Source organism: Gadus chalcogrammus, chromosome 21 (genome assembly GCF_026213295.1).
Source record: "Gadus chalcogrammus isolate NIFS_2021 chromosome 21, NIFS_Gcha_1.0, whole genome shotgun sequence".
Classification (NCBI taxonomy): Eukaryota; Metazoa; Chordata; class Actinopteri; order Gadiformes; family Gadidae; genus Gadus; species Gadus chalcogrammus.
Window position 1 is genome coordinate 11,426,812 of NC_079432.1, and position 25,000 is coordinate 11,451,811.

General features: G+C 45.6%; 1 protein-coding gene across 1 annotated transcript in view; it reads right to left on the reverse strand.

Moving 5' to 3' along the window:
* Positions 1–25,000, reverse strand: part of LOC130374954 (exostosin-1) — a 162,417-nt gene that overhangs the window by 9,008 nt on the left and 128,409 nt on the right. Inside the window, exons 7-10 of the mRNA XM_056581935.1 lie at positions 24,764–24,896; positions 17,823–17,947; positions 16,685–16,780; positions 9,347–9,436 (exon numbers count right to left, since the gene is read on the reverse strand). Of these exons, the coding sequence (XP_056437910.1) occupies positions 9,347–9,436; positions 16,685–16,780; positions 17,823–17,947; positions 24,764–24,896 (444 nt within the window). The remainder of the gene's footprint in view (positions 1–9,346; positions 9,437–16,684; positions 16,781–17,822; positions 17,948–24,763; positions 24,897–25,000) is intronic.

Sequence of the window (25,000 nt, forward strand, 5' to 3'; positions counted from 1 at the left end):
CACACTGCCTCAGCTCAATATGGAAACACCTGTTTTGTTCTCCCTCTGTTTTGGCCTGCCATCAACACTTTGCTGATGCAAAATGGTGAAAGAGAGGAATTAGAATTGTGTCACAAGACAGAGAGTGGTTTCGGCATTTCCCTGAGAAAGCATCCACTGAAATGGCAGAAAACGCTTTTCAGGCGTGGATGGACAGGGCTCTGAAACCCCTGTTGAAAATGCCAGTAAAGGTGGAGCACAACATAATGTTTTTGCATTTACATTCTCCAACATCCTCAACAGCTAAAATGTGATCGAGTGATGCGCGGCAAACTAATATTGCCCAGATTGTGTGCAAGTGTGTGAGTGCAAGTGTGCGTGTGTGCGTGTGAGTGTGAGAGAGAGAGAGAGAGAGAGAGAGAGAGAGAGAGAGAGAGAGAGAGGGAGGGAGGGAGGGCTATTGGATGGGGGTGGGGGTCAAGAAGCGAGAAAGTACCCCGAGCACCATCCCCACACAGACACAAACCTTGAGGTGAATTCGTAGGCCAGGAGTGTGTGTGTGTCTGGGCCTGTCTGTGCGTGTGTGTAGATAAGAATATAGAGATGTGTGTGAAGATGAGGAAGATATTGAGAGGCTCCAACCGGATCCCCTTCAGTCATGATCTGTCTCTCGAAATTTCACGTTAAAGCAGCAGTTCAAGATGGATAGAGGGATAAAAGGGAGCAGACAGATGGACAGACAGAAATGCAGAAAGACAGGCAGAGACTCAGAGGAGACAGACAGATGAAAAGATAATGGATTTAGAGATATATCTATTAGAAGCCAGAACTACACATAATGGAAAGACAAGCAGGCAGACTGACAGCTTACTAGGGATAGATATAGATCATAGGATGGATGGATGGATGGACAGAGAGAGAGAGATGTAGATAGATCGATGGATGGATGGATAGATAGATAGATACTGTAGGTAGAAAGGTCTATAAGAAGAGGAATAGAGACAGATAATTACTTACATAGATATTTATTGCTATTACTATGAGTCTTTCAACTAAAATCCTCTTCAGAGATAGAGATACACTTAGATTAGGTATCCATGCTTATAGTTTTCAGGGCCAAACGTGATCCACGGAGGAAAGGGGGACAAAAATAGTTCAAAAAAGCCACAAATCTGCCCTTACATTCTGATCTAATGGACTGAATACTGTGTGATAAAAACGAGTTACGTCACATCTTGTTACAAAGTCTGTCTCGCTGCCCTATCGGTTTATAGTGTGTTGTTTTCCACTGTTATCTTTAAAAAAAGCCCCATCTTTTTGTTGCTTAATCATTAGGACGAAAGGTTAGCCTGCAACATTTTGTGTTTCATTGATGCTATTGTGTTTTAAATAACTGTGTTCCTTTATCGTGATACATTTATCGCCTGCCCTTAACACCTGAACACCCTTGTGTTGGGGTGAGTTGTTTATATCGGAGACAACGCAGCCATAGTAAGACATGAAGAAATACTGACAAATGGGATGTTGCCTTTGAGATGAGCAAAAAGCACAGCGGGCGAGCAAAGAGAGTGTCTATAGACCTTTAGATGGCCAAAGAAAATGTTGTTGGCAGAATAATAAGGGGACATTTGAGCTTTTGGGGTTTTAGAATGCTATGGTATAAAAGGCTGTTCAATGACCAGCTAAGATCTACACCAGACCAAATCTTTTGTTGTTCTTCTCTGGAAGAATCAACCTCTGGTTTACGTTTTTCATAGCATCTGCTTCATTTCCTTCATCCACCACCGCCATGTTGACTCTCTCTCTCTCTCTCTCTCTCTCTCTCTCTCTCTCTCTCTCTCTCTCTCTCTCTCTCTCTCTCTCTCTCTCTCTCTCTCTCTCTCTCTCTCTCTCTCTCTCTCTCTCCCTCTCTCCCTCCCTCCCTCCCTCCCTCCCTATCCCTTGATGCACTATCATCGTCGGCAGCTTCCTCTAGACGCCATCTTCGTGTTTCAAGGCATTTCAGCACTGGGTAGTTCTGGAGTTCTACGTCCCTGAGGCTTAGCTTAAGGGGAGCTAAAGGTACACACAGAGTCGCACACACACACACACGCACGCACGCACACACACACACACACACACACACACACACACACACACACACACACACACACACACACACACACACACACACACACACACACACACACACACACACACACACACACACACACACACACAGTATATCTCTCTTGTAAGATTTAGCCCCGGGCGGTGGCCCAGCGACCCTGAAGGCCGGCCGGTGATGTGCTGATGTCACACGGCGGCCCACTCCTCTCTACTTCCCTCTGTTTTAACGCCCCGCCACAACTCAACTTTATTTTGTATTCCTTCCTGTTGACCGCCTATCATGTTTATGATCGTACTTCGGTTTGGGCAATGCCGGTTGAGCTTGTTGAAGGCAGGAATGCAATCGCAATTGAATGCAATTAATTGATATTGTGTGCTAAAATGAAATTGGATGGGCAGAGTTTGAAATAAGGTCAAAATGTTAAAAATAATAAAAGCATATATTTTCTATGAATAAAGTACTCCATAATTGCCTCTTCCGAGAGGGCAATACTGTCCATTGAATAGCTAGTAAGGAAAGGCATGTCGGAAGATAGGCCACCGAAAGGGCGTTCACACGCATGGCAACCTCACAAAAGAACGCACAGTTTATCCGGGTGATCCCTTTCATATTCCCCCTCTGTAATCGCTCTTCAGGAATAATCTTGGATTTAATGAGCTGCAACAATGCAATTAGGGAATTGCCACAGCCGTTCTTCCATGAAAGTAATTATAATATAAAATAAGCCCAATTAAAAAAAATCTCCCAGTCTCTCTGCGTCTCTTTCCCTGAGACTCTCCATCTTCGTGGTAGGGTGGCTTGTGTGCGATTCTCGTTTATTCCGGCACATTCCGTCTGCCTTTCTGTCCGCACCCTTGCCGTGTTTAAAGGGCAATTAGGACAATGGCTTACTGAGCAGAGAATCAACCTTAACATTTAGCACGCGTGCACGCACGCACGCGCACACACTCTACTGTGTTAGCATAGAATGGTGGTTCTGCAATTAACAAATCATTGACGTAACATAATAATTAGTTAACAGTAACAGGTATATTGTTTATTCACTATTGTTTATCATTATGCATTATAGATTGACTGTTTACTGCCATTACCATTTTGATGGCTTTTGTAGAACAGTGTACTTTGGATATAGCTATTGAAGCGTTCTCGCCATTTTGTACAATATCACCCGCTAGTAAATGACTCACTCGAATGTAGTTTTTTTCCACACAACGAAGAAGAAATAGGGACAAAGGGTTCATTCTCTATCCCGACCCTTGTTCCTTTCATCATCTAGGGCTCTGCATGCCACCCTAGGCAGCGCATTGTTTCTGTACACTGAAGCTTGCCGTCGCTGCATTGTTCTCTCTGCACAGATGATATTATTTGAGCAGGGCTTATTCGGCGCCCTGTTCCCAAATATACAAAAGAGGGGTTTGGGGGGGGGCAGGCTGTGTCAAACACGTTTTGTTCTTTGCTTTTCAGAATGGTCTTTCCCTCGACCCCCCCCTCCCCTCCAACCCTCCACCGCCAAAAAGAGTCAACGGGGAACCAATGGGAAAAAAGGTTGCGTCTTCACGTCTGCTGAGAACATCAAGCGTCGTTCCTGGGCCCCCAGATGTGTGTTTGAGGTGGGAAATCAGCCCTCTCACCAGAGGACCCCCGAGAGGTCCTGATCTATTGCTGGTACGTCGTGTATCAGAACCAGACACAGATTTGCTCGCTGCACGGCCCATCCTAGCAACGGGAAAATGACCACGGGAGGAAAGCCACTAAGTACTCCAACATCTAAGTGTGCTTGTACAATCCAGAGCTATTTCTTCAATCTTTGAATAACTCTATAGTATGGGGACTTACTTTTCTTTTGGTCACACTTGACATTAAAGTGTCCTGTTACAGTGTAAGTGCATACATACTTATTGTGTAATTAGCAACGGAACAATATGCAACATGTAACTAATACTAGTGTGGTCACGGAATAGAGCATTAAGGCAGTGAAAGGGATATGTGGCTCCATGGCGTCAGTACACATTATCTACAAGCAGTAGCAGGTTGTTACATTGCTTATCACATGTGTTATTACACTGTTTCAAGGAAACAAATGAATAATTTGATTTCAGTGTTTACCAACGCTGGCTCGTCAATACTTTTCGCACAACTGTCCGGCTCATTATGGTATGACCAAAGGACTGATTATGAGGACGAGGTTTCAGGGATACAGAATGAGCGCAATTTAACAATTATTGTTTTGGTACAACAGTCAGGAAGACAGGAACCAGATGAGCGAGAGATAGAGAGAGAGAGTTAGAGAGGGAGAGAGGGAGAGAGAAGGAGAGAGAGGAAGAGGGAGAGAGAGGGAAATGAGAGTGAGATAGGAGAGTGAGAGGACATAGGGAAAGAGAGAAAGGGGAAAGAGAGAGAGAGAGAGCGTTGAGAGCAGGAGAGCAAAACATTAAAAGCATCAACATGCCCTGTGATTTGACAGCGCTGCGTTCACTGTAGACACGTCGGCAACCCTTTCCCACGCCTCCCGGTGCTGCTAAGAGCGTGCCCCTCTGACAAGATGTCACTTGTTTTAAAACTGATTCTGAAACCCCACCACCAACCCCCCTGCCTGCTTTAGTGCTCCAGTCAATTCACTGATTTTTAATTTGCTCTCGGGTAAGTGTCAAGCGAAACAAGTCTTTGCTGGTTTTTTTCCCTGGCTCCCGCCGCTGAGACGTGAAACTTTAATCAAAGAGGTGCGTTTCTGTTTTGACAGTGTAATGATCGGTTTGAGAGACGCCCGCGCGGCGAGACAGAGAGGTAATGGGTGCTTACGCCATGCTCCTGACTGTGTAAATGGACTGCTTTTCATTAAGCATCCCCCACCCATCCACCACCAACCACCCCCCAACACTTTGTCCCTGTCTACATTCTCTTCTCTATCTTTTCCTCCTCTCTTCCTCTCCTATTACACTTTGTCATCCCGTCTCTATTCCTCTCTTCCACGTTCCTCTCCGACTTCTCTTCTCCCCTGGTCTCTCTCTCTCACTTCATCTCTGTCTCCATGTCTCCCCTCTCTCTGCTTCTCTTTTCCTTCCCTCTCCTGCCTTCTTCCATTCTCTCTCTCTCTCTCTCTCTCTCTCTCTCTCTCTCTCTCTCTCTCTCTCTCTCTCTCTCTCTCTCTCTCTCTCTCTCTCTCTCTCTCTCTCTCTCTCTCTCTCTCTCTCTCTCTCTCTCTCTCTCATTCACCACTGCCTTCTCCTATCTATTTTCTTCTCTCATTTCCTCTCGGAGGTCCATTCTATTCTGCTCTCACCCCTCTCTTCTCCCCATCTCTCTTATCTTCTCCTCCTTACCATTGCCTTCTTGTCTCCCTCACATCCTCCTCCGTCTCCCCTCCTCGTCTCAGGATTTGGATTATGTTTACACAGGGTGTGTGGGTGAGGTTTACCTTGTGTTTAACTTCAGGTACCACATTAAGATCGAGAGGGTGTAACAAGAAGGCAACGAAACAGACAGACAAAGGAGAATATGGTAATAGCAGAGGACAGGGAATAACAGTCTGCGTTTGTTCGGCATTCTGTTAAGAATTTGGCAGCGGAACCAAATAAATTGCTTTGGCAAGAATCAAAGAACAAATTGTTGCTCCAACCCAAGCCGTGATCATTTTTTAACAAGGTGCCATGAGTAAATTAAAGGCAATGGGATGAGAGAGTATGAATGTGTGGGGCATAGTTAGCCCTGCAATGATTTATGAGGCCGTTGGGAAGCCTTTAATAACATTCATCATTAAAGCCCCAAACCAATATCTGATGATATACTGCTACAGCGATGGTGACGTGATCCATACATAAATATTGAGAGCCACAGTGCAAATTGCTTTACTTTTCAATATTGCCTCCCACATATTGGCAAAATTCTCAGTCTGTTATATTTCCTTTCATTTACTTATTTCCGCTTGTGTATTCCATTTGCAACAGCCACAAATGGATACATCCATTTCAATAACTGTCATTTCTGTTTATGTGTGTCTGTTAATGTGCCATCACCCCAACACATATATATTGAAATAAATCAATGGATGGTAATAATTAAATAGTGGCTTGTTTCACCTTCGTCTGCTTCAACTCACTCATGACTTTTGGTGATAGACATAGTCACACACACACCTACCTCAACAGTCACACTGACATACCCCCCCCCCCCCCGCACACACACACTAACACGCACGCACGCACGCACGCACGCACGCACGCACGCTCGTACGCACACACACACACACACACACACACACACACACACACACACACACACACACACACACACACACACACACACACACACACACACCTACACAGAGTGATATAGCAAAAGGGCTAACCCCCCTCACAGCACAGAAAGAGTGCTCACGGAGAGCTTTGATAACCAGCGCTCATTGTGTCTACGGAACGGCTTCAGCTGAGGCAACGTTGTTCACGGGACGCTGTGAGAGCTCCGCTTTGTCCTGCCTCGCTCAGCTAATTAATTCTCCCCCCACTCAGCCTCTACCGTTCTCTTATTAGAGCGCGGTGTGGTATTTGGACAGCGCGTGTTGTCGGCAGGGCAACAAAGCTCTTTTTAATTAGCCCAGCCCGACTCACGCGGGGCGTCGTATCATGACATTAATAGTTAATCGACGAAAAATGTACTCCATTAGAAGGAACCGGAAGCTTTACTTAAAGGTTACTTTGCTTTCCTCCAACAGTTCAAAGGTCAAAGGTCGCTGTGCCGTCCTAGAGAGAGAGACAACCATTTATTTAGAGAACGCAGTGGGAGAGTGAAAGGCAGTTTGCTGTAGTCAATTTAGGGGACAAGGCCTGGCATAATGTGACCATCTGTCCTCTAAAGGGACCGCACACATTTCGTTGCTTGCCAAAGGCGACGTGGTTAATTCGCTAAGTAATTTCTGAGCATGTGTTTTTCGGTTACATCATTCATATCTGACATATGGGCTTTGCAATGTATGATTAAACTGAGGGGAACATTTAAACGGCTGTAGACCATATTCAATAAAATACTGACTAACTGAAATAATATCAAGCTTGATGTCTGTGTGTGTGTGTGTGTGTGTGTGTGTGTGTGTGTGTGTGTGTGTGTGTGTGTGTGTGTGTGTGTGTGTGTGTGTGTGTGTGTGTGTGTGTGTGTGTGTGTGTGTGTGTGTGTGTGTGTGTGTGCGTGCGTGCGTGTGTGTTTGTGTGTGTGTTTGTGTCTGAGAGAGAATGCTTGCCTGTATATCTGGATGTGTGTGCTCACATCCACGGCGCGCATCTGAATTTCTGTGTGTGTTTGTGTGCGTGTATGTTTGTGTGTGTGGTACTGAAACCACCGTCACCAGAGCAGTCATTGATCTACTAATAACTGTTGATTCTGACTTAACATGATTGATGCTGCTACTTAACTTAAGTGCATCTTTTGATACTGCTTACCACAGTATCCTACTAAGATCACAGCATCCTTTTAAGACCAGAGCTTACCTCTGAGCCACTTGGAGAAGCATTGGTATACAGTTGACCATACTCTCGTAGTTTCATTCATATTTATCAAAGATAACTAAACGTATAAGATACAGTAACTCAATCTCTGAATTTTCTGAAGTAAATGTGGTGTAGCCCAGGAATGGTTTCTTGGCTCTCTTCTACCTATATGCTTCCCCTAACTAGCCTGGCTCCGCCCACCTAAGTACTTCCGCTCAATTTCCATTTCCTTTCAGTACTACGTATGGGTTTGTGGTATATTCTTGGGTTTTTTCTTTTGTGCGTCCAATCAGCGAACAAAGGGAGTGGCTGAGAACAATGACGTTGAAGTCAGCTCTCATTGACGGACATTTTCATGCACATTGTTTGGTTTGTTTACAGCACGTGATTCCCGGCCAATCGGCCAAACGATTGATTATGGCAGATCCAGAGTGGCACTGGGCAGATCCAATAGTTTTAAACTTCAACAGACACCCACCTTCAAGTGAGTTAACGTTAGTCAATTGAGTGGGTCCAGACTCTGTGCAAATGAAATGAAGTAGGAGAGTCTGATAGGACCAGGCTATCCCCTAACGACGTAATTTGCAACTGAGGTGTTCATCGTCATTACAACACTGGTATTTCAGAGCTGTATGTACCTTTAAAGCCCAATTAGCTTCCCACCTTAAAATACGGGCACATTTTTGAGAGTTTGAATGTTAATATTGAAGGCGCATATCAGGAGCAGTTTTTCATCTTAGTAGTAGTGTTACAATCTGACCTATTCTATCATTGAGTCGTGCTGAAACAGTAATCCAAGCAGTCATATTTTCCAGACCTGATTATTGTAATAATCTTCTCCTAGTAGGCTAGTTATACCATAACTATTCAGCTACTTCAGAATGCTTCAGCTAGAATCTTGACAACAACATTATCATTTTATCATAAATCACCATTTCACGGCTCTGTTCACTGACTAGCAATGCAAGCCTGAGCTGATGCAAAGGTTTGTCATTAAATGTAAGGCCTTTGCACCACTTTACTCCCTTTACGCTCTTTGAGCTTCATGTGATAATGTGGTTGTTTTACTATTTATCATATTCAAACATCTTTTTACATTGACGTTATTAATGTTTTATTTTAACAATTGTATTGGCTTGCGGTTACAAGTACATGGGAGTACAATTATAGTTTTTCTCTAACTCACTCTATAACTACAGGCAACTGGTCTTTAACCTTGTGAGAATCTGAGTGCATTTATATGTGACTGTGTGTGTATGTGTTAGTGTGTGTGTGTGTGTGTGTGTGTGTGTGTGTGTGTGTGTGCGTGCGTGCGTGCGTGCGTGCGTGCGTGCGTGCGTGCGTGCGTGCGTGCGTGCGTGCGTGCGTGCGTGCGTGCGTGCGTGCGTGCGTGCGTGCGTGCGTGCGTGCGTGCGTGCGTGCGTGCGTGCGTGCGTGCGTGCGTGCGTGCGTGCGTGCGTGCGTGCGTGCGTGCGTGCGTGCGTGGTGGTTATGACACCTACCCCACCTAACAGTGGGTAGCTCCGACCTGGCTGACGCACAGCCGCCAGCATACAGGCCTCACCAAGGCTCACCACACACTGGCCGTCACAGTGGGGCGGTGAGGAATTACACTGTCCAATAATTAGAGACTGGCTGATGATTAGGGGGGCCGTGATGTCATTAGGGGTCAGGGGCCAGAGTGAGTCATGACTGGCCACGCGGGTTATGATTCGATTTTCTGTTTTGTACCATTGAAGGCAATCGAGGGGCGTTCCCGCCCCCCAGACGATGGACATACCTCATTGGTCGAGAGCACAGAGTCCTCGTCCAGGCTGAGGATGGCGTCTGTGAGGATGACGTCGTAGGGGTAAAAACGACTGCTCATGGACTGAAGGAGAGGCGGACAGACATACAGACAGACATACAGACAGACAGACAGACAGACAGACAGACAGAGAGGCAGAGAGAGAGAGAGAGTGCAAGTATTAAAGCGATACAGTGGTTTGAATTTCAAGTGCAGTTATAACACTGGCAACAATCGGGAAATAATTAGCCAGACTTTGGTGAAGGCACACGCGCCTTTCATTGCACTTCACAGAGTGCATGAAGTCGTGATAAGCATTTCGGCACTTTTGCTGGGTGTCTGCAAAGAGCTTTCTTCTGTCCTCTCCTGTCGTGATTTTCTTGCTATGTGTGTGTGTGTGTGTGTGTGTGTGTGTGTTTTGTGTGTGTGTGTGTGTTTGTGTTTGCGGAGCTCGTCAACATGGTCAATTTCTCACCAATTGGATTTAGAGCCATACTGTTGACATCACACGACAGTGCTTGTAAGTGATGATGGTAGAGATACCTTTATTTATAATGATCTGCAAACAACGTTTGTCAGGTAATTTGTTGTCGATGGATGCCCTGTTGAACTAAAAGGTTACTGCGTGGTTGAACAGCGCTGTTTGTTGTTTTGCTTCTGGTTTCATGTATCAGTGTTGACTTACTCCTAAAGGAGCTTGACCTGCATCCCAAACACGCAAACTGTTTTCGTGGGCTTCAGAAGTCTGAATCAATGACTGAATAAATTGTCCTTCTTGCAATTGATTATCTGACAATGAAGTGTATTACCAATGTATTCATTAAGTACTGATTTAGTTGTAGAGAGAAGGTTAATAATAAACGGGACATAGTGAGAGAGAATGAGAATGTGCCTTTAGGTGAGGAGTTGGTGTGGTTCCCAGATCATGATAAAAAGACTGATAAATCCAGATGAATTAGCGGAATATGTTTTCCATTACTAATCAGCTGTCTTATCTTCAAAGCCATGGACAACAGGATCTAAAATTCGTAAAGAGCCATAACTCCAAACCTACGGCTAATAAACTCAGCCTCGGAAAGGCTGGATTGTAGGGCCGAAGCTCCACAACTGCCTAATGTGAGTGCCCTGCCTTGGCCTAGTGAGTGTCCGGTTATTGTTCTAACGCTTGGCCTTGTAGCCAGCAGGAGGATTAACCCAGCCCATGGAATCAGCTTGAAGGAATGGGTTTCTTTTTTTATGCTCACTTTGATATCCCTAAATAACAACAACCATAATTAGTCAATCCCGGATTATGTTGTCCATCACTACACACCTTGGCAGCATCAGGAGGAGTAAGGTTTTCGACAGAAATTGAGGACTTTTGGACAGCTGAAATAACATTTTTAGACCATCCTACATTCTTTTTTTTGCCACAGTAAACTATGCGCCACAGTAAACTATGCATGTCTTGGACTGTGTCTGAATCACTCCCCCCCCACACTGCTCCAGTGCAAATTTCTCTCAGAAAAAGCGCAAGTATGCAGAATAATAAACAAAACTAAACAAATATTACTTTTTACCCGCCATACATTGGAGAGTCTGAGAAACACAAACGTTTCCTCCAGACAGTGAACCACCAAAAGCTGTCCTTCTTCCACAACATTTGAAAGCCTACATCTCCCTGTCACTAGCCATAATCGATGGGATAATGCCCCGGGAAAATACCTATATTCATGGCTGAGTCTCCTCTATATTATCTGTTGGTCGCTCTGTCTTCCAATGTATCTGCCGCCATCTTCCCGTCCCACAATCCCCTCTGGCAGGTGTCAATGCCGTGTGCCTGGGGCCAGAGATAAGCACCTGCTGAAGATGCCCAAAGGTGCTGAGATTTGACCCTTCCACCGTTTCCCCGCCACCCACCCACCCACCCACCGGCCCTTTCAATCCTCCTCTATTACCCCCAGGAGCCCTGCAGCTTTAAGGGGCCTCTCTGGAGATAGGAGGGCTCCTTTTAAGCCGGCACCGTCCCGAGTCTGTGGGTCACAGTTCAAAATCAACATGCAATGTTTAGTGCAAAAGCATCAGCTGATAACGGCGTGGTCGCACTGCAGTATGGATAGATATTTAGTCATTGGAAAATCGCGGTACAGATTTCTTAAAATTGGACTATATAGTTGCAGTAGAAAAAAACATTCATACAACCTTTATGTCTGAACGACAACTTTTCAGAAGAAGAAAATGCGCACATCCATGAGTCTATCCGTCCAGGGGATTTTCTCCATGAATCATTTAATTCTGGTCCACTTTTACCCCCCCCCTCCTTTGAAAATCTCAAAGACAGTAGCTGTCTGCCTTTAGTTCTATAACTACAACGCTGTAGCTACAACTCCATCCACTCAAGGCTGCTAATGGGAAAATCTTGATTTGCATTGAACTATTTACATCTTACAGTGATTTTAAAAACCCTCAGGCATGGTTTGGTCCAACACTTTCCTGGTGTCTATGAGGTCAATATGTGTCATGTCTTAAATATCCAAGCCATTGTTGGCAGCTGTTGTGGCCTATTCTGTGGACCAAGCTGAATGCTGGAGCTCAATGCCTTGCCGTATGTGCATTGAATGAATGATGATTTACTCAGCTATGCTATCGTTATTTGTCAATTTGCCCAAGGTTTTAACACCATTGCCACATCGTACAGGTTTCGTGATAGATCCAATGCAGGATGTGATGTTTATATGTATACTTATTTTTATGATCATTAATGTTTGGATGAAATATGGGAATATCCAAAACAAACAAAAAAGGCTTTCCAGTCCAAGAGAGATTATATATATATGTATATAATTAATACATCTGGTCCGATCAATGCTAAAAGGATATTTTAAGGTTGTGTGTCCAATATCACTCCTCCTTAACCTGACCTTGTGTCCAATCTGAATTCACTATTTGGTTTAATTTGACCGTTGACCTCTGAAATGTTTTTCTAGTTGTCATTTAACCTCATACCAAGGGCTTTTGTAAATCAATAGTATGATCAATAGATAAAATATAGGGTTCTGGGATGTGTCATGTGCATGTCAAAGGTAGATGGATGAAGGTAAGAAATAATCAAGATATTAACATAAATAAAACATTTGTGTCTTATAGCCCATTAACCTTTGGCAATATTGATCGGCCAATCACCTTTGCCTCGCTAGCATTACAGTTGGATTTGTCATTGGGCCTGTGAGTTAATTCAATGTATTCTGGGATGGAAGTCCCAGAGCAGAATATCTCATTGAGAGGGCCGTGATTTAGCATCTCGTAGTTAGGAGTGAAAAGATTAGTTTGGATGGCTGGTGGTTAAAAATGGAACCTATCATAGCAATAACATTAACATTCCTTTCATTGCATGAAGAGGGGTGCTTTCAGAAAAGGGCATTTTTTTATTATGTAGCTAATGATCAAGATTTGAGTAAATATATTGCTCGCCATAACACTGTGCAGACGTGGCTCTCTGCATAATTACAAATGGAAAGCAAGGTGAGATCAGACCACTAAATGAGATGATGAAGTGACAAGTAATGAGAGGAGAACTTGAAAAGCAGGTCTTGACATAACAAATAACTAACAGTAATTATATCTTCCATGGGATGGCAAGTGACTACTCTGTAAAATAATACACACATAGCTACATTTCAAACAAAGTCTGTAGAACCTGAAGAATATAACCTGACTTAAGGTTGTTAACAAAAAACTGTTAATATAAGATAGATAATGAGGTAGGTAGTTGATGGGTAATGAAAATAATTATTTCAAGAAAAGCATGAGGCTGACCTTTCCATGCATCTACTGATATTAACAGAATTAATCTAAAGGACTATCAAAAAATGAGTACTTTTATTTTGTCTCCTTGACCCTTGAAGCACCAAGATGGCGGCAACATCGGAAGAAGCAGTTTCTACAAAATGGCACCAGACAGAAAGTGCAGAGATTCGTGTGCCTGTGTGTCACACATGCATTCAAGCAGGTGTGAACCCTATGTGAGGCATAAAGGACATTGGAGTCAGCACGGGGCGAGGCAGAGAGATACAGCAATGCGATAGAGACAGAGAGAGATGAGAGGGTGAAGATGATAAGGGGAGAGAGAGGCAGAGGTGAGAAGGTTGAAGATGGACAGGCAGGGGGTCGGGGGCGGGAGGGGGAGGAGGGGGAGGAGAGGTGAAGAGGGGGAGAGATAACGAGCAACATGTCGAAAGAACACTGGCACAGTATGCAGTCAGCCCCACACACACACACCCACACACACACACACAGCCACACACACACACACACACACACACACACACACACACACACACACACACACACACACACACACACACACACACACACACACACACACACACACACACACACGCAGAGACACGCACACAACCACACACCCACACACCCACACACACACGCACAGACAAGCACATAACCACACACCCACACCCCTACCACACACACAACACACACACACACACACACGCAGACAGGCACACACACACACATATACATAGACACAGGCACACACTCACATACACAGAAACACATGGAGATCACAGAACGCTTGCAGAGCGGAACATATGCAGCCAGGCTTCTGGGGTTTGGAGGTGACAGGTGTACTGTATGAATGTTTATCCCGGCCGGCGTACAGAGAGTACAGAGAGAAGTGGAACAGCATGGAAATGAGGAACAAAAAGGGGCGGAGAGGGAGGCAAGGGGTAAAGGAAGATCAAACAGCTGAGGACAGGTCAAAATGTAGGGCAGCAGGCTCCTAACGGATTCACCGTGGTCCACAGGCTGACCCGTGAGGGATAACCCAGCCACAGCCCTAACATCAGAACATGAGTGCTTTGATACTTGGCATTTTCTTGTTTGGTTCTTTCTGATAAGCGTTATACGTTAGTTTGAAGCAAACAGAGGGCTATGTCGATCTCCACAACTGTTTGACCATACTTTGTCTATATATATCTGTGTATATCTGTGAGTGTGCTTGGGTGATATTTATGCAGTGGGAGATTGTTTCTATGGAATCCAAGTTATGTATATTGACCGGCTGTTTTCTCTCTTTTACACACACGCACGCATGCCGACACACACACTCACACACATACACATACACATACACACACACACACACACACACACAAACACATGCACACAAACACACACTTACATGCACACACAAGCACGCACCCACCCACCCCCCCCCCCCCCACACACACACACATACAAACACACAAACACACACACACACACACACAAACTAAATGTGTTTATGCCACCAGGGATGGAGGTATTGTGAATGATCAAAGCCTGTCAACTTTGCCTTTCTGTTTGGATTCTGCATGTCGTTCAAAAGGGTTTCCTCCGGCTTCACCGATTTTCTATATATATATATATGTGTAAAGAAAGTAAAAAGAGGTAGTTCGAAAGAGAAACACTTTAGACAGTGTTTTCCTTTTGTGAATGATTGAAGGAAAGACAGCGAATGATACTCACCCAACAGTGGTGCCAGCATATGGGGTTAAATTGAGTGAGCAGGAGAAAAATTATCTAATTGCCATAAATATGAAAAATGGCATAACATGGCTAATTGAAATGCAGTATACAATTGAGACAGAGCATCCATGTCACACGGCTGTCTGTCTATCCGTCCGTGCGTGTGTGTCGGTGTGCGCGTGCCTCTGTGTAAGTGAGTGTTTATGGAGACATAAAATTGCCTCCGAGTGCAAATGAAAACAATTACAGCAAAGTCACACTCCCTCGCCTCACCTCTGACAGGGCGGCAATCAAATAACACATTGCATCAATCAAGGCGGCTAGATTAGGTCTATTTAAGGCGTCCCATAGTCAGCCCTGGAAACACAGCATCTGGAAACAAGTCACACGCAGCGCACCTTTCTTTATGTCTCCCCTTCCCTTCAGCCCAAACCCACCCTGGGTAGAAAGGATTGATGCATTTTGTTTTTGTCACCGGAGGTAAAACTAAAAAAAGAAAGTTCACATTTGGTGAACTTCGATCGGCAGAAGCGTACGACACAAACCGGCTTTGCGTTACGTGCCGCTCGGGTGAAAGTACACAACTCTACTCACGTCCCACCATTGTATGTGGTTTGAATTAGGAAATTAAATTAGAACTTTGTCGCGAGAAACAGAAAACAGATGTTATTTTGACTTCAGCACACGTCAAAAATCAATTATTTCAACATCCAAACGTAATAGCGGTGGCTTTCTGTCCCTGATAACATTGATTTGGCGCCGTCAACGCTCCTGTTACCAGCCCATGGGAGTTGAGTCGGTTCGCAAATAACCATTACCAGCGACATACCCAGTCTTTTAAATAAATTGTGTTCATTGGCAGCGTATGCTTGGGTAGAGTTCAGCCTCACTAACAGCCGTTTAAGTTGAAACGGTGTGGAAAAACACACGGTGAGCCTATATGAGATAATAGGAACGTTGGGAACCTCGGCTGAAAGACAATTACATTTTGCCATTCGTCTCCAATGTCCTTTGTTTTCCCCCAAGCTATCTATTTACAAGTTTAAAATGCTGTTGGCTCGTTTCCACAGCGATAAAAGTCATCTGTTCGCAAAAATATGACAACAATTTTAAGAAATCCTACCCCCCCCCCTCATAATGTCACACAACGACCATGCTAGCGTGCTTGGTCACTGTTGAATGAATCAAATCCCAATGACAGTAATCTCAATGCCATCCATTCTGTGTAATGCTAACTATCAGTTTCCCCTCACCGAAGCAAGATACACTGGTTACACAGCATTATAACGCAAATTTTCTTTTAAGCTTCCTATTTTTCCCATCTAAAATAGTTAAGTCCCAAACCAGCAAGGGAACTTTGACCTTGCTCTTACGAGCAAAACAGGATCCATTAGAAATGGTACGTATCCTCAGCACGACAGCTAAAACAAAATCAAATCAGAGACATAACAAACCTGAGGGAACATCACCGGGACTCAGGCACATCCTATGTGGGACAGCCCATAACATCTCCTCCTGCACCCTGTTTATATGTACTGTATCTACACAGCATATAGACACATTTTACCACGCCTTCTTGCCTCACCCCTGAACCAACCTTTATTCCTTTAGCCTTTTTGCATATCTATTACGCGATCAAACAAATACACCTTTAGATTGAATTGCGAATACCGACAAAACCATGGAGGCAGACTCGATGGCCCGCGTGTATCGGCCCCGGGGAGATAGACGCCAGACTAGGCGGCGGGCTGCATTATGAACACAGATAAAAGAAGAAACGACGCCGCGGCGCGTAATACAAACCCTATTTCACCGAGTCGTTACCTTGGTGCGTCCCTCGATCACCGTCAGGGGCACGCTGGTGGAGGGCCACTTGCTGCCGGGGGGTAAAGGCTTGTCGCAGTTCCACAACAGCACGATCTGGAGACAGGGGGAGGGGGAGGAGGGGAGACACAGGCCGCCAGGGAGTCAGCTCACAGGGGGAACAGCGAAGGTATGAAATGAACGGGCGTCGGCTCAGCGTCGCACAGCTGCTGCTGTAGGGTCCTCTGGAGAGTCCCAGCATTCTCGGCCACAAAGGGAATTGGGGACAGGGTAATGGGTTTTGATTCAAAACTGTGAGTAACTGATGATTTCATTATTCCCGCTACAATCATTGCTACGTTGCGGACCGGCTGACTGACTTTCCATTTCTGTCAGTTGGTGCTATTAATAGAATGATAAAAGTTTTGGAAATATGTCTGTTTGTCTTTTTGGGGTTGTGTTTTTGTCCAAAGGTTTACCCCCATATGCATATTCATTCAAAATGTTTCTGGAATTAACTGTTTTCCTGTATTGTTAAAGAAGCCAATGGCATCGCACTCTGATCCCCTGGTGTGTGATAGATGTATCCACTCCATAGGCCATTAATAGCGGCTGGGGTGGGGGTTCAGTGGTTAGCCCGGCTGCTGCCCAGCGAGAATGTCCTGGGGTGAGGCCAACCACTGGCACAGGGGAGGGGAGTTCTGTGGTCCACCCAGGCCTTGATGTGTGTGTCCCTCCACACCAAACATGCAAGATAACGCTCCTGCCCTGACCAACTGGAGAGGCAGCCCACCGCTCATAGCTCCTGTAGGTTAGGAGGGCTTCTATATCCGAGAAGGAGTTTCAGCCATGTGGATTATCATGGTATTTTCCCGCCATCTTAAATGTAACACATATTAGCAACTTCAATTAATACATGAAGCACATTTGTTAATCCAGTCCCCAAACACAGAAAGGGAAAAAAAGGAAGTATATCTCCCACTTAGAATAATAATGATACATTAATAATGTGCTGTTTTGATCATTCATGAATTCTATAAACATATTTGGCATCCATCAGGCCAGTCCCAAAACACACGGACACAAAAAATACTACATATGACTGACACTCATGAGAACTCACACAGACACACACAAATAGACACACACACGCTCTCACCTGTGCACAGAAGGTGGACTTGGCCACGGCGACGATGAGCTTCATCAGCGGCGAGGTCTGGCTCTGCAGCTGGCTCTGAGCCAGCACCTGGACCACCGCCGTGAACTGGGCAGAGGGGCTCGTGCCTGAAGAGCACACACACACACACACACACGGGCAAACACACACAGACACACACATGCACACACACACACAAACACACACAAACACACAAATACAGACAGACAGACAGACAAACAGACACACAAAAACGCACAGGCACTCACACACACACACACACACACACACACACACACACACACACACACACACACACACACACACACACACACACACACACACACACACACACACACACACACACACACACACAAGCACGCAGTGAGTGCCAAGAGTCACCTTTATTGAAGAGAGCTGATCCAAGAGTGCAAGAGTAGGTGTGGTGGGATGAGCGCATATGTGATGCTTGGTGAAGTGGAATTGCTCCTCTCTGCTCTGCAGCCGTAACACACTTCAAACTTACCCCTCCTCAGTCATAGGATGATGATCTCCACCATAATCACATGGGCTCGAGTTCACCATGGCATACCCCACACAGACTGCACAATGCAGAGGCTATGCTCGGGTAAACAAGGCACCATGCCGTATGGCTCTGGCCCATCTATTAAAGCATCCTCGAGCCAAATGCATCCTTAAGCCCTGCATGATTACCTGCTCCATGACGGCTTCTGCATATTCACTATGTTGTGCGCGAGACAGAAGCAACTCCAAAAGAAGCCAGATACTGAATAATCATCCGAATGGTTATTCACAAGGGGACCGCAAACAAATCAGTGAGAGCCAGAACCTCAACACTTCAGCTGACGAAGACGGCACTTGAGAAATCAATTAGCTTCTGAGGCGGCATGCAGAATGGCTGAAAGAAAATTATCATCTCAGTGTCTATCCCACAGCATGGATACAAGAGGCTTCGGAAAAAGGATTTTCTGTACGAAGTGAATGGGGTAATGACAGGGGATGCATGGAGAGAGTGGACGTTGAGTGGTGCTGACACAGTGCGAGTTCCACAAAAACTACTCCGAAGCCATTTGTTCCCAAAAAAAGGCCTGCTACTAAACTAAAAACACTCAATAAGAACCAATAAAAGTGTGGTAAAACACTGCCACATTCCCTGGAAGATGGACCCTCTAGTGCATATTGTGCTTTGAGATTAAGCACGACACCGATTTTTTTATTTAATTAGTTATAAGCTGCGGGTCTTCTAACGCTCCCCACAAACAAGCTGTTTATCCCAGAAGATTTAGAGATACAAAAGACGTTTGACAGCAACAATTAAACTTTCTTACTTTCCCTGTGTATTTGCTTCGAGTTTGACTAATGTTAAACGATGGCATTACACAAGCCAAATGTGTAATTACTCTCCAATGTATTAAACAGTATATGTAATGTGTCATCAATATAATCTAATTGATGTACATACCCAGTTTGGCGAGCAGATCGCTTTGCATCTATTTACGTTAATAGGAAACAGATGTGTATTTTGCAGGGGTCTCTTGTTTTCATTAAACGTTGCAAAAGCGCTTTTAACCTGATGGCCCTAATTACTCAGACCTTATCAGGCATGTACTTACAAGAGTTAGCACACACCAACACACACACACGCATTGACACACACACACACACACACACACACACACACACACACACACACACACACACACACACACGCACACACACACACACACACACACGCACACACACACACTGACACACACACTGACACGCACTGACTCCCCCCCGCTACACACACACACACACACACACACACAGACAAGGCCAAAGGAAGCGAGGGGACTGCAGGGGATGGAGGATGTGGGGGGGCACGCAGGCTGCGGGGGCCAGCGGGGAACGGGGAACCTGATGGTTAAGTGGAGGCGGGCCGCCCTTTAGCACAGAGCCATGCATCAAGCTGACACATGAGCGGGACTCAAGCGCGTCTCTGGTGGGGCCAGGGGCTATTTATGGAGCGGTAAGGACGTGACCTCCTGGTGGGCAGAGATACCACTAGGTCCAGCTCCTACGTCCTCCTCCTCCTCCTCCTCCTCCTCCTCCTCCTCCTCCTCCTCCTCCCTTCCATATCCACATTAAAATGGCCACCGGACGTGGAAGGATGTTTTTGGTTTTCTCGATGGTTCTCTTTGGTGACGGGTCGCAGCTAAATATGTGTAAGTCACCAGAGAGAATGTGTATAATTAATTACACTCATCGACGGCTTACTGAATTCAAAACTTCAGGGTTTTGGCATGCCTTATTTCAATGAAAAAGGATCGCGGTGGCACTGAATTATGCATTTTTTGGGTGAGGGCTGCAATATCACCGTGAAATATTGTTATGTTTTATGTTGCTGCAATTTGCGTTGGTGTAAATGTTTGTACAGAAATTGTGATGTACTCTATCACCTTCCTCATGGCACGAAGGAAAACGTATCACATAATAAACAATAGGCAAAACAAACCACAGCATTTAAGAAAATGATGAATGAGGACGATCAGTTCACGACACAACATGGCCATAGCATTTGTGTTAAGCGACACGGATGGCCCCAGGGGTTTGGCACAGGGGTCAACACAGGTGTAGCTCATAACATTGATCACTTCATAACGACTTAACTACCCTTCTCCCTTAACCTCTGTGTGCGTGCGTGCGTGCGTGCGTGCGTGCGTGCGTGCGTGCGTGCGTGCGTGCGTGCGTGCGTGCGTGCGTGCGTGCGTGCGTGCGTGCGTGCGTGTGTGTGTGTGTATGTGCTAACCACACCAATGAGAGACAACAGCGGTGAAGTACTCAGACCTTAATTAACCAGTCCCATTAGTGATGTTAGGAGCACACCTGTGTTTAGCCCTGCCACCACCACACACACACCCCCACCCCTCCCCCACTCCTCTCTTGCTATTATCCGTTGCAAGCAATGGGCTGCCTTAACTCACACACACACACACACACACACACACACACACACACACACACACACACAAGGGCAGAGGAAATGGCTTGTTTCTGCTCCCCCCGTTGCCCTGGAGACAGTGTCAGGGCGTCGTTAGCCTTCACACCTAATTGGTCGCCAGGCTGAGTGAAGAAATACCAGACATTGACACCGTCGACCTCTTTGGACAGAGTCGCAGACACCGAGGAGACAGAGCAAGGAAACGGATCGTTTTCTCTGTCCCTCTCTCTCTCCCTTTCCCTTTCCCTGTCTCTCTCCCTCTCTCTCTCTCCCTCCCTCTCTCCCTCCCTCTCTCTCTCTCTCACTCTCCCTCCCTCTCTCTCCCTCCCTCCCTCCCTCTCTCTCTCACTCCCTCTCTCTCTCTCACCTCTCTCTCTCTCTCTCTCTCTCTCTCTCTCTCTCTCTCTAACACACTCTCCCTCCCTCTCTCTCTCTCTCTCTCTCTCTCTCTCTCTCTCTAACACACTCTCCCTCTCTCTCTCTCTCTCTCTCTCTCTCTCTCTCTCTCTCTCTCTCTCTCTCTCTCTCTCTCTCTCTCTCTCTCTAACACACTCTCCCTCCCTCTCTCTCTCTCTCTCTCTCTCTCTCTATGGGAGAGCGACAGTGCAGGGTCCGTTATTTCATGCCAAATCAAGTCAAATATGGAATGAAATCCATGCCTCCACTGTAGAGGGAATGAGGAAGATTGTGCAGCGAGACAGGGAGCCGTGACCCTTTCATCATTCCATCTGCTCCCTAATTCGACCCGAAAACTGATGCCAATATTCCTTCACCCAAGAAAAATGAATAAATATTTACATTGTGATGAGGATACTTCGTACAAAATGATGGGCACATCCATTATCAAAGTACTCTCTTTCTCTTCTCTCACCCTCTTTATCTCTCTTGCTCACACTCTCTCTCTCTCTCATCTGTCGGTCTCTCTTTTTCTTAAGAGGAAAATCCAATTATGTACACCCTCCTCCTGTGCTGGCTTGTCTTCATAGATCCTGTGCCGCTTTAAAAAGCAGTTGAAAGACAGTGTGAAGTTACCAGCCTGAGAGCGAGGTACTCGAGTGCTGTGTGTGTGTGTGTGTGTGTGTGTGTGTGTGTGTGTGTGTGTGTGTGTGTGTGTGTGTGTGTGTGTGTGTGTGTGTGTGTGTGTGTGTGTGTGTGTGTGTGTGTGTGTGTGTGTGTGTGTCTACGTGTGTGTGCCCATAGCAGTCCCCCCAGGCCCTTTATTGATTTTACCAGAGTCACTGTGTTTGCATCAGATAGCTTCAGATCCTCCTCAAACGAACGAGACACAGACACAGACATAGACATAGACACAGACAGTCACAGACACACATACAGACACACACACACACACACACACACACACACACACACACACACACACACACACACACACACACACACACACACACATACACACACACACACACACACACACACACACACACACACACACACACACACACACGCACGCACGCACACACACACACACACACACACACACACACACACACAATGACTCTTATTACATACATTTTACATCACTCCCTTGTCTGGGCTGTAGTGTTTTATAGGACAAGCCGTTGACAACATAACATAACACTTTGGCTTTTGTCTTTTAGTCTATGGACGCAAAGTTGGTCCACAGCACGCGCACGCACGCACACACATATGCAGGGACCAAACACCTGCACGTATGCACGCATACCTACAAATAAAGTTCAACCCGAAGATTGCATTTTCCCTCCCTGACTTCCCAGAGCAGTCAAACTTTTTTCCAACTCTCCAAGGGGAAAAGGAGAGGAGGGGGGAGGGGGGAGAAGAAGAAGAAGAAAAAAAAGAGCAGTCGCGAGTGCTTAGCCATCAAAACTTACAGCGAGTTAGCAGAGTGAGACTGTCATATCGACGGCAATGACAACAACAACTCATTCCCCTCGCTACAGTAGTGGAGATGGCAGGAGCTAAAATGGTGATTTACGGCAGGGGGCATAAACCTTCACCATTCCTGTCCTCTTCTCTCTATCCATCTGCCTCTCTTTAATCCTCCTGCGCCCCCCCCCCTCCCCCTCCTCCTCCATCACCACCCCTCCCGTTCACCTCCCCCCTCCCTCCCCCCCTCCCCTGCCTGGTCCACAATTCCTGAGAGGGCGACAAACATCTATCTGAGTTACAGCCCTCTTCATCCTATTGAGGTGATGGCGCAAGTGCTGGCACACACGCGCACACACACACACACACACACACACACACACACAGAAATACGCACACAGGCATGCATGTGGTATAAACACAGCAGTTGCGCGTGAATGCGGTAACACACACACACGAAAGCAGCGCACGCACATGCACACACACAAACACGCACAGGGACAAAAATACACACACGCGCACCTTCTCCAACTCCGCTGTTACGGAACTGTGGCGTTTGTCGTGTCAGATTCTAACAGAGTGTCTAGTATGGAAACCCTGCGCTAAATCCTTGAGCAGCTTCCCTTTGACGAAGGGGCCTAGAGGAAGGGGCCCCTTGAGGGCAATTTGGTAAAGCGGACCCTTATTACGGCCCTGTGTTACTTAAAGTCTTTTGGGCTCAGGGGGATCCCAAACCAGCCAGTGTGGTTCATTTAACAGCTGAGGTACTTTCATTACCTTACCTCTAATGTGTTGGTTTTCATCCAAAAAATACAAACAAATTACCACACTTAACATTTTGTTCAAGCAAAAGCCTGTGTTTTTTATGGATAAGAGCATAACTTTTGGTAATTTCAGTGGAACTTTCTTAATAAAAAAACAACGACATAGGACCACGTTGGCCTCCTTTATAGTAAATCAAAGAATGGGAATTTCGAGTGGGCCCACAAAAACAATGTGTGGAACCATTCTCTATGGCTACAGTCCATTTCTATCGGCCGATTTAGCTTATTAATAATTACAATATTCATTTTGCGATATAGCTCACTGTCTGCTAATCAGAAGACAGCTCCGATACATTGGGTATGGGTCAAGACAAATTAACTAAAGACTGCTTTTAGAGTAAATAACAGCCCTGCTAGCCCTCTTCATTTTATAGGGCGAATTCTTAATTTATGCCTTTGAAAGACAAATCATAATTTGTGCTTAAAAACACGCACAAAAAATTAATTTTAAGCAAATGTCAGTCAATTAATCAGTTAATCATTCAATTTTCTCATGAATATCATTTAATAAATGTAATAATAACTTAATTGCCCATGGCTGACCTTCTAAATCTGAGTGGAGTGAAAGACACAAACTGAAATGTGTACATTTCTATGGCAAAGCGTTTAGTTCTGGAAGGGAAATCTTATTCGGGGAACATTGACTAAACAATTAAACCACTGTATTGTATTCACGCTGAAGGCACGCACCATCTGGTTAAAAAAACAGAGGACATCTTGCTCAAATGCTGCTGAAAAAGGAATCCATCACAGCTTCTGTGTTCAAGTACAATTAATCCTGAACCTCATCAAGGATAATTATTTGATAATTATAATACATCCCCATAAGCACACGTTAACACACATTTCAGTCACAAAGACAAACATGTACACAATGAAAAACACTGAAATACAAAAACATTCAGCTTTCCACTTTCATATCTTGATGATGTATTATTGTGTATATTTGATGCATTTAACTGAAATTTAGGATCAGTTGTTTTTTGCACTTTTGAACTTCATAATTGATTGACCTTTTCTCCACCTACACAAATTTCTCGTATATGCAAGTTTTCCTCCAATAAAACTGATTCCTTATTAGGGTGAACAATAGTGAGCTGTGCAGGAAGGGAATATCATCAAGTAAACCAAGCCTCACCAAAAATGAGAACCGTACACTGCATGTGTGTGTGTGTGTGTGCGCGTACCTGCGCGCATGCCGGCGTGTGTGTGTATGTGCGAGCGTGAACGTGTGTCCGTGTGTCTCTCACCCAGCATGGCGTAGTAGAAGGGGAAGCGGGAGGGGTCTGTGAAGAACTGGGGCAGAGCGTAGAGCCCGCCGGGGAGGGCGTTCCACAGCAGGCCGCTCCGGGACACGTGGGCCTGGACACGGTCCTGGATGATCTGCGTCCCGGGATGGACGGAGGGACGCACGGAGGAGGTGGGAGGCAGGAGTGGGACAGAGAGGGGGGGGGGGGGTGTTGAGAATAACAAGCAGGGAGAGGTTA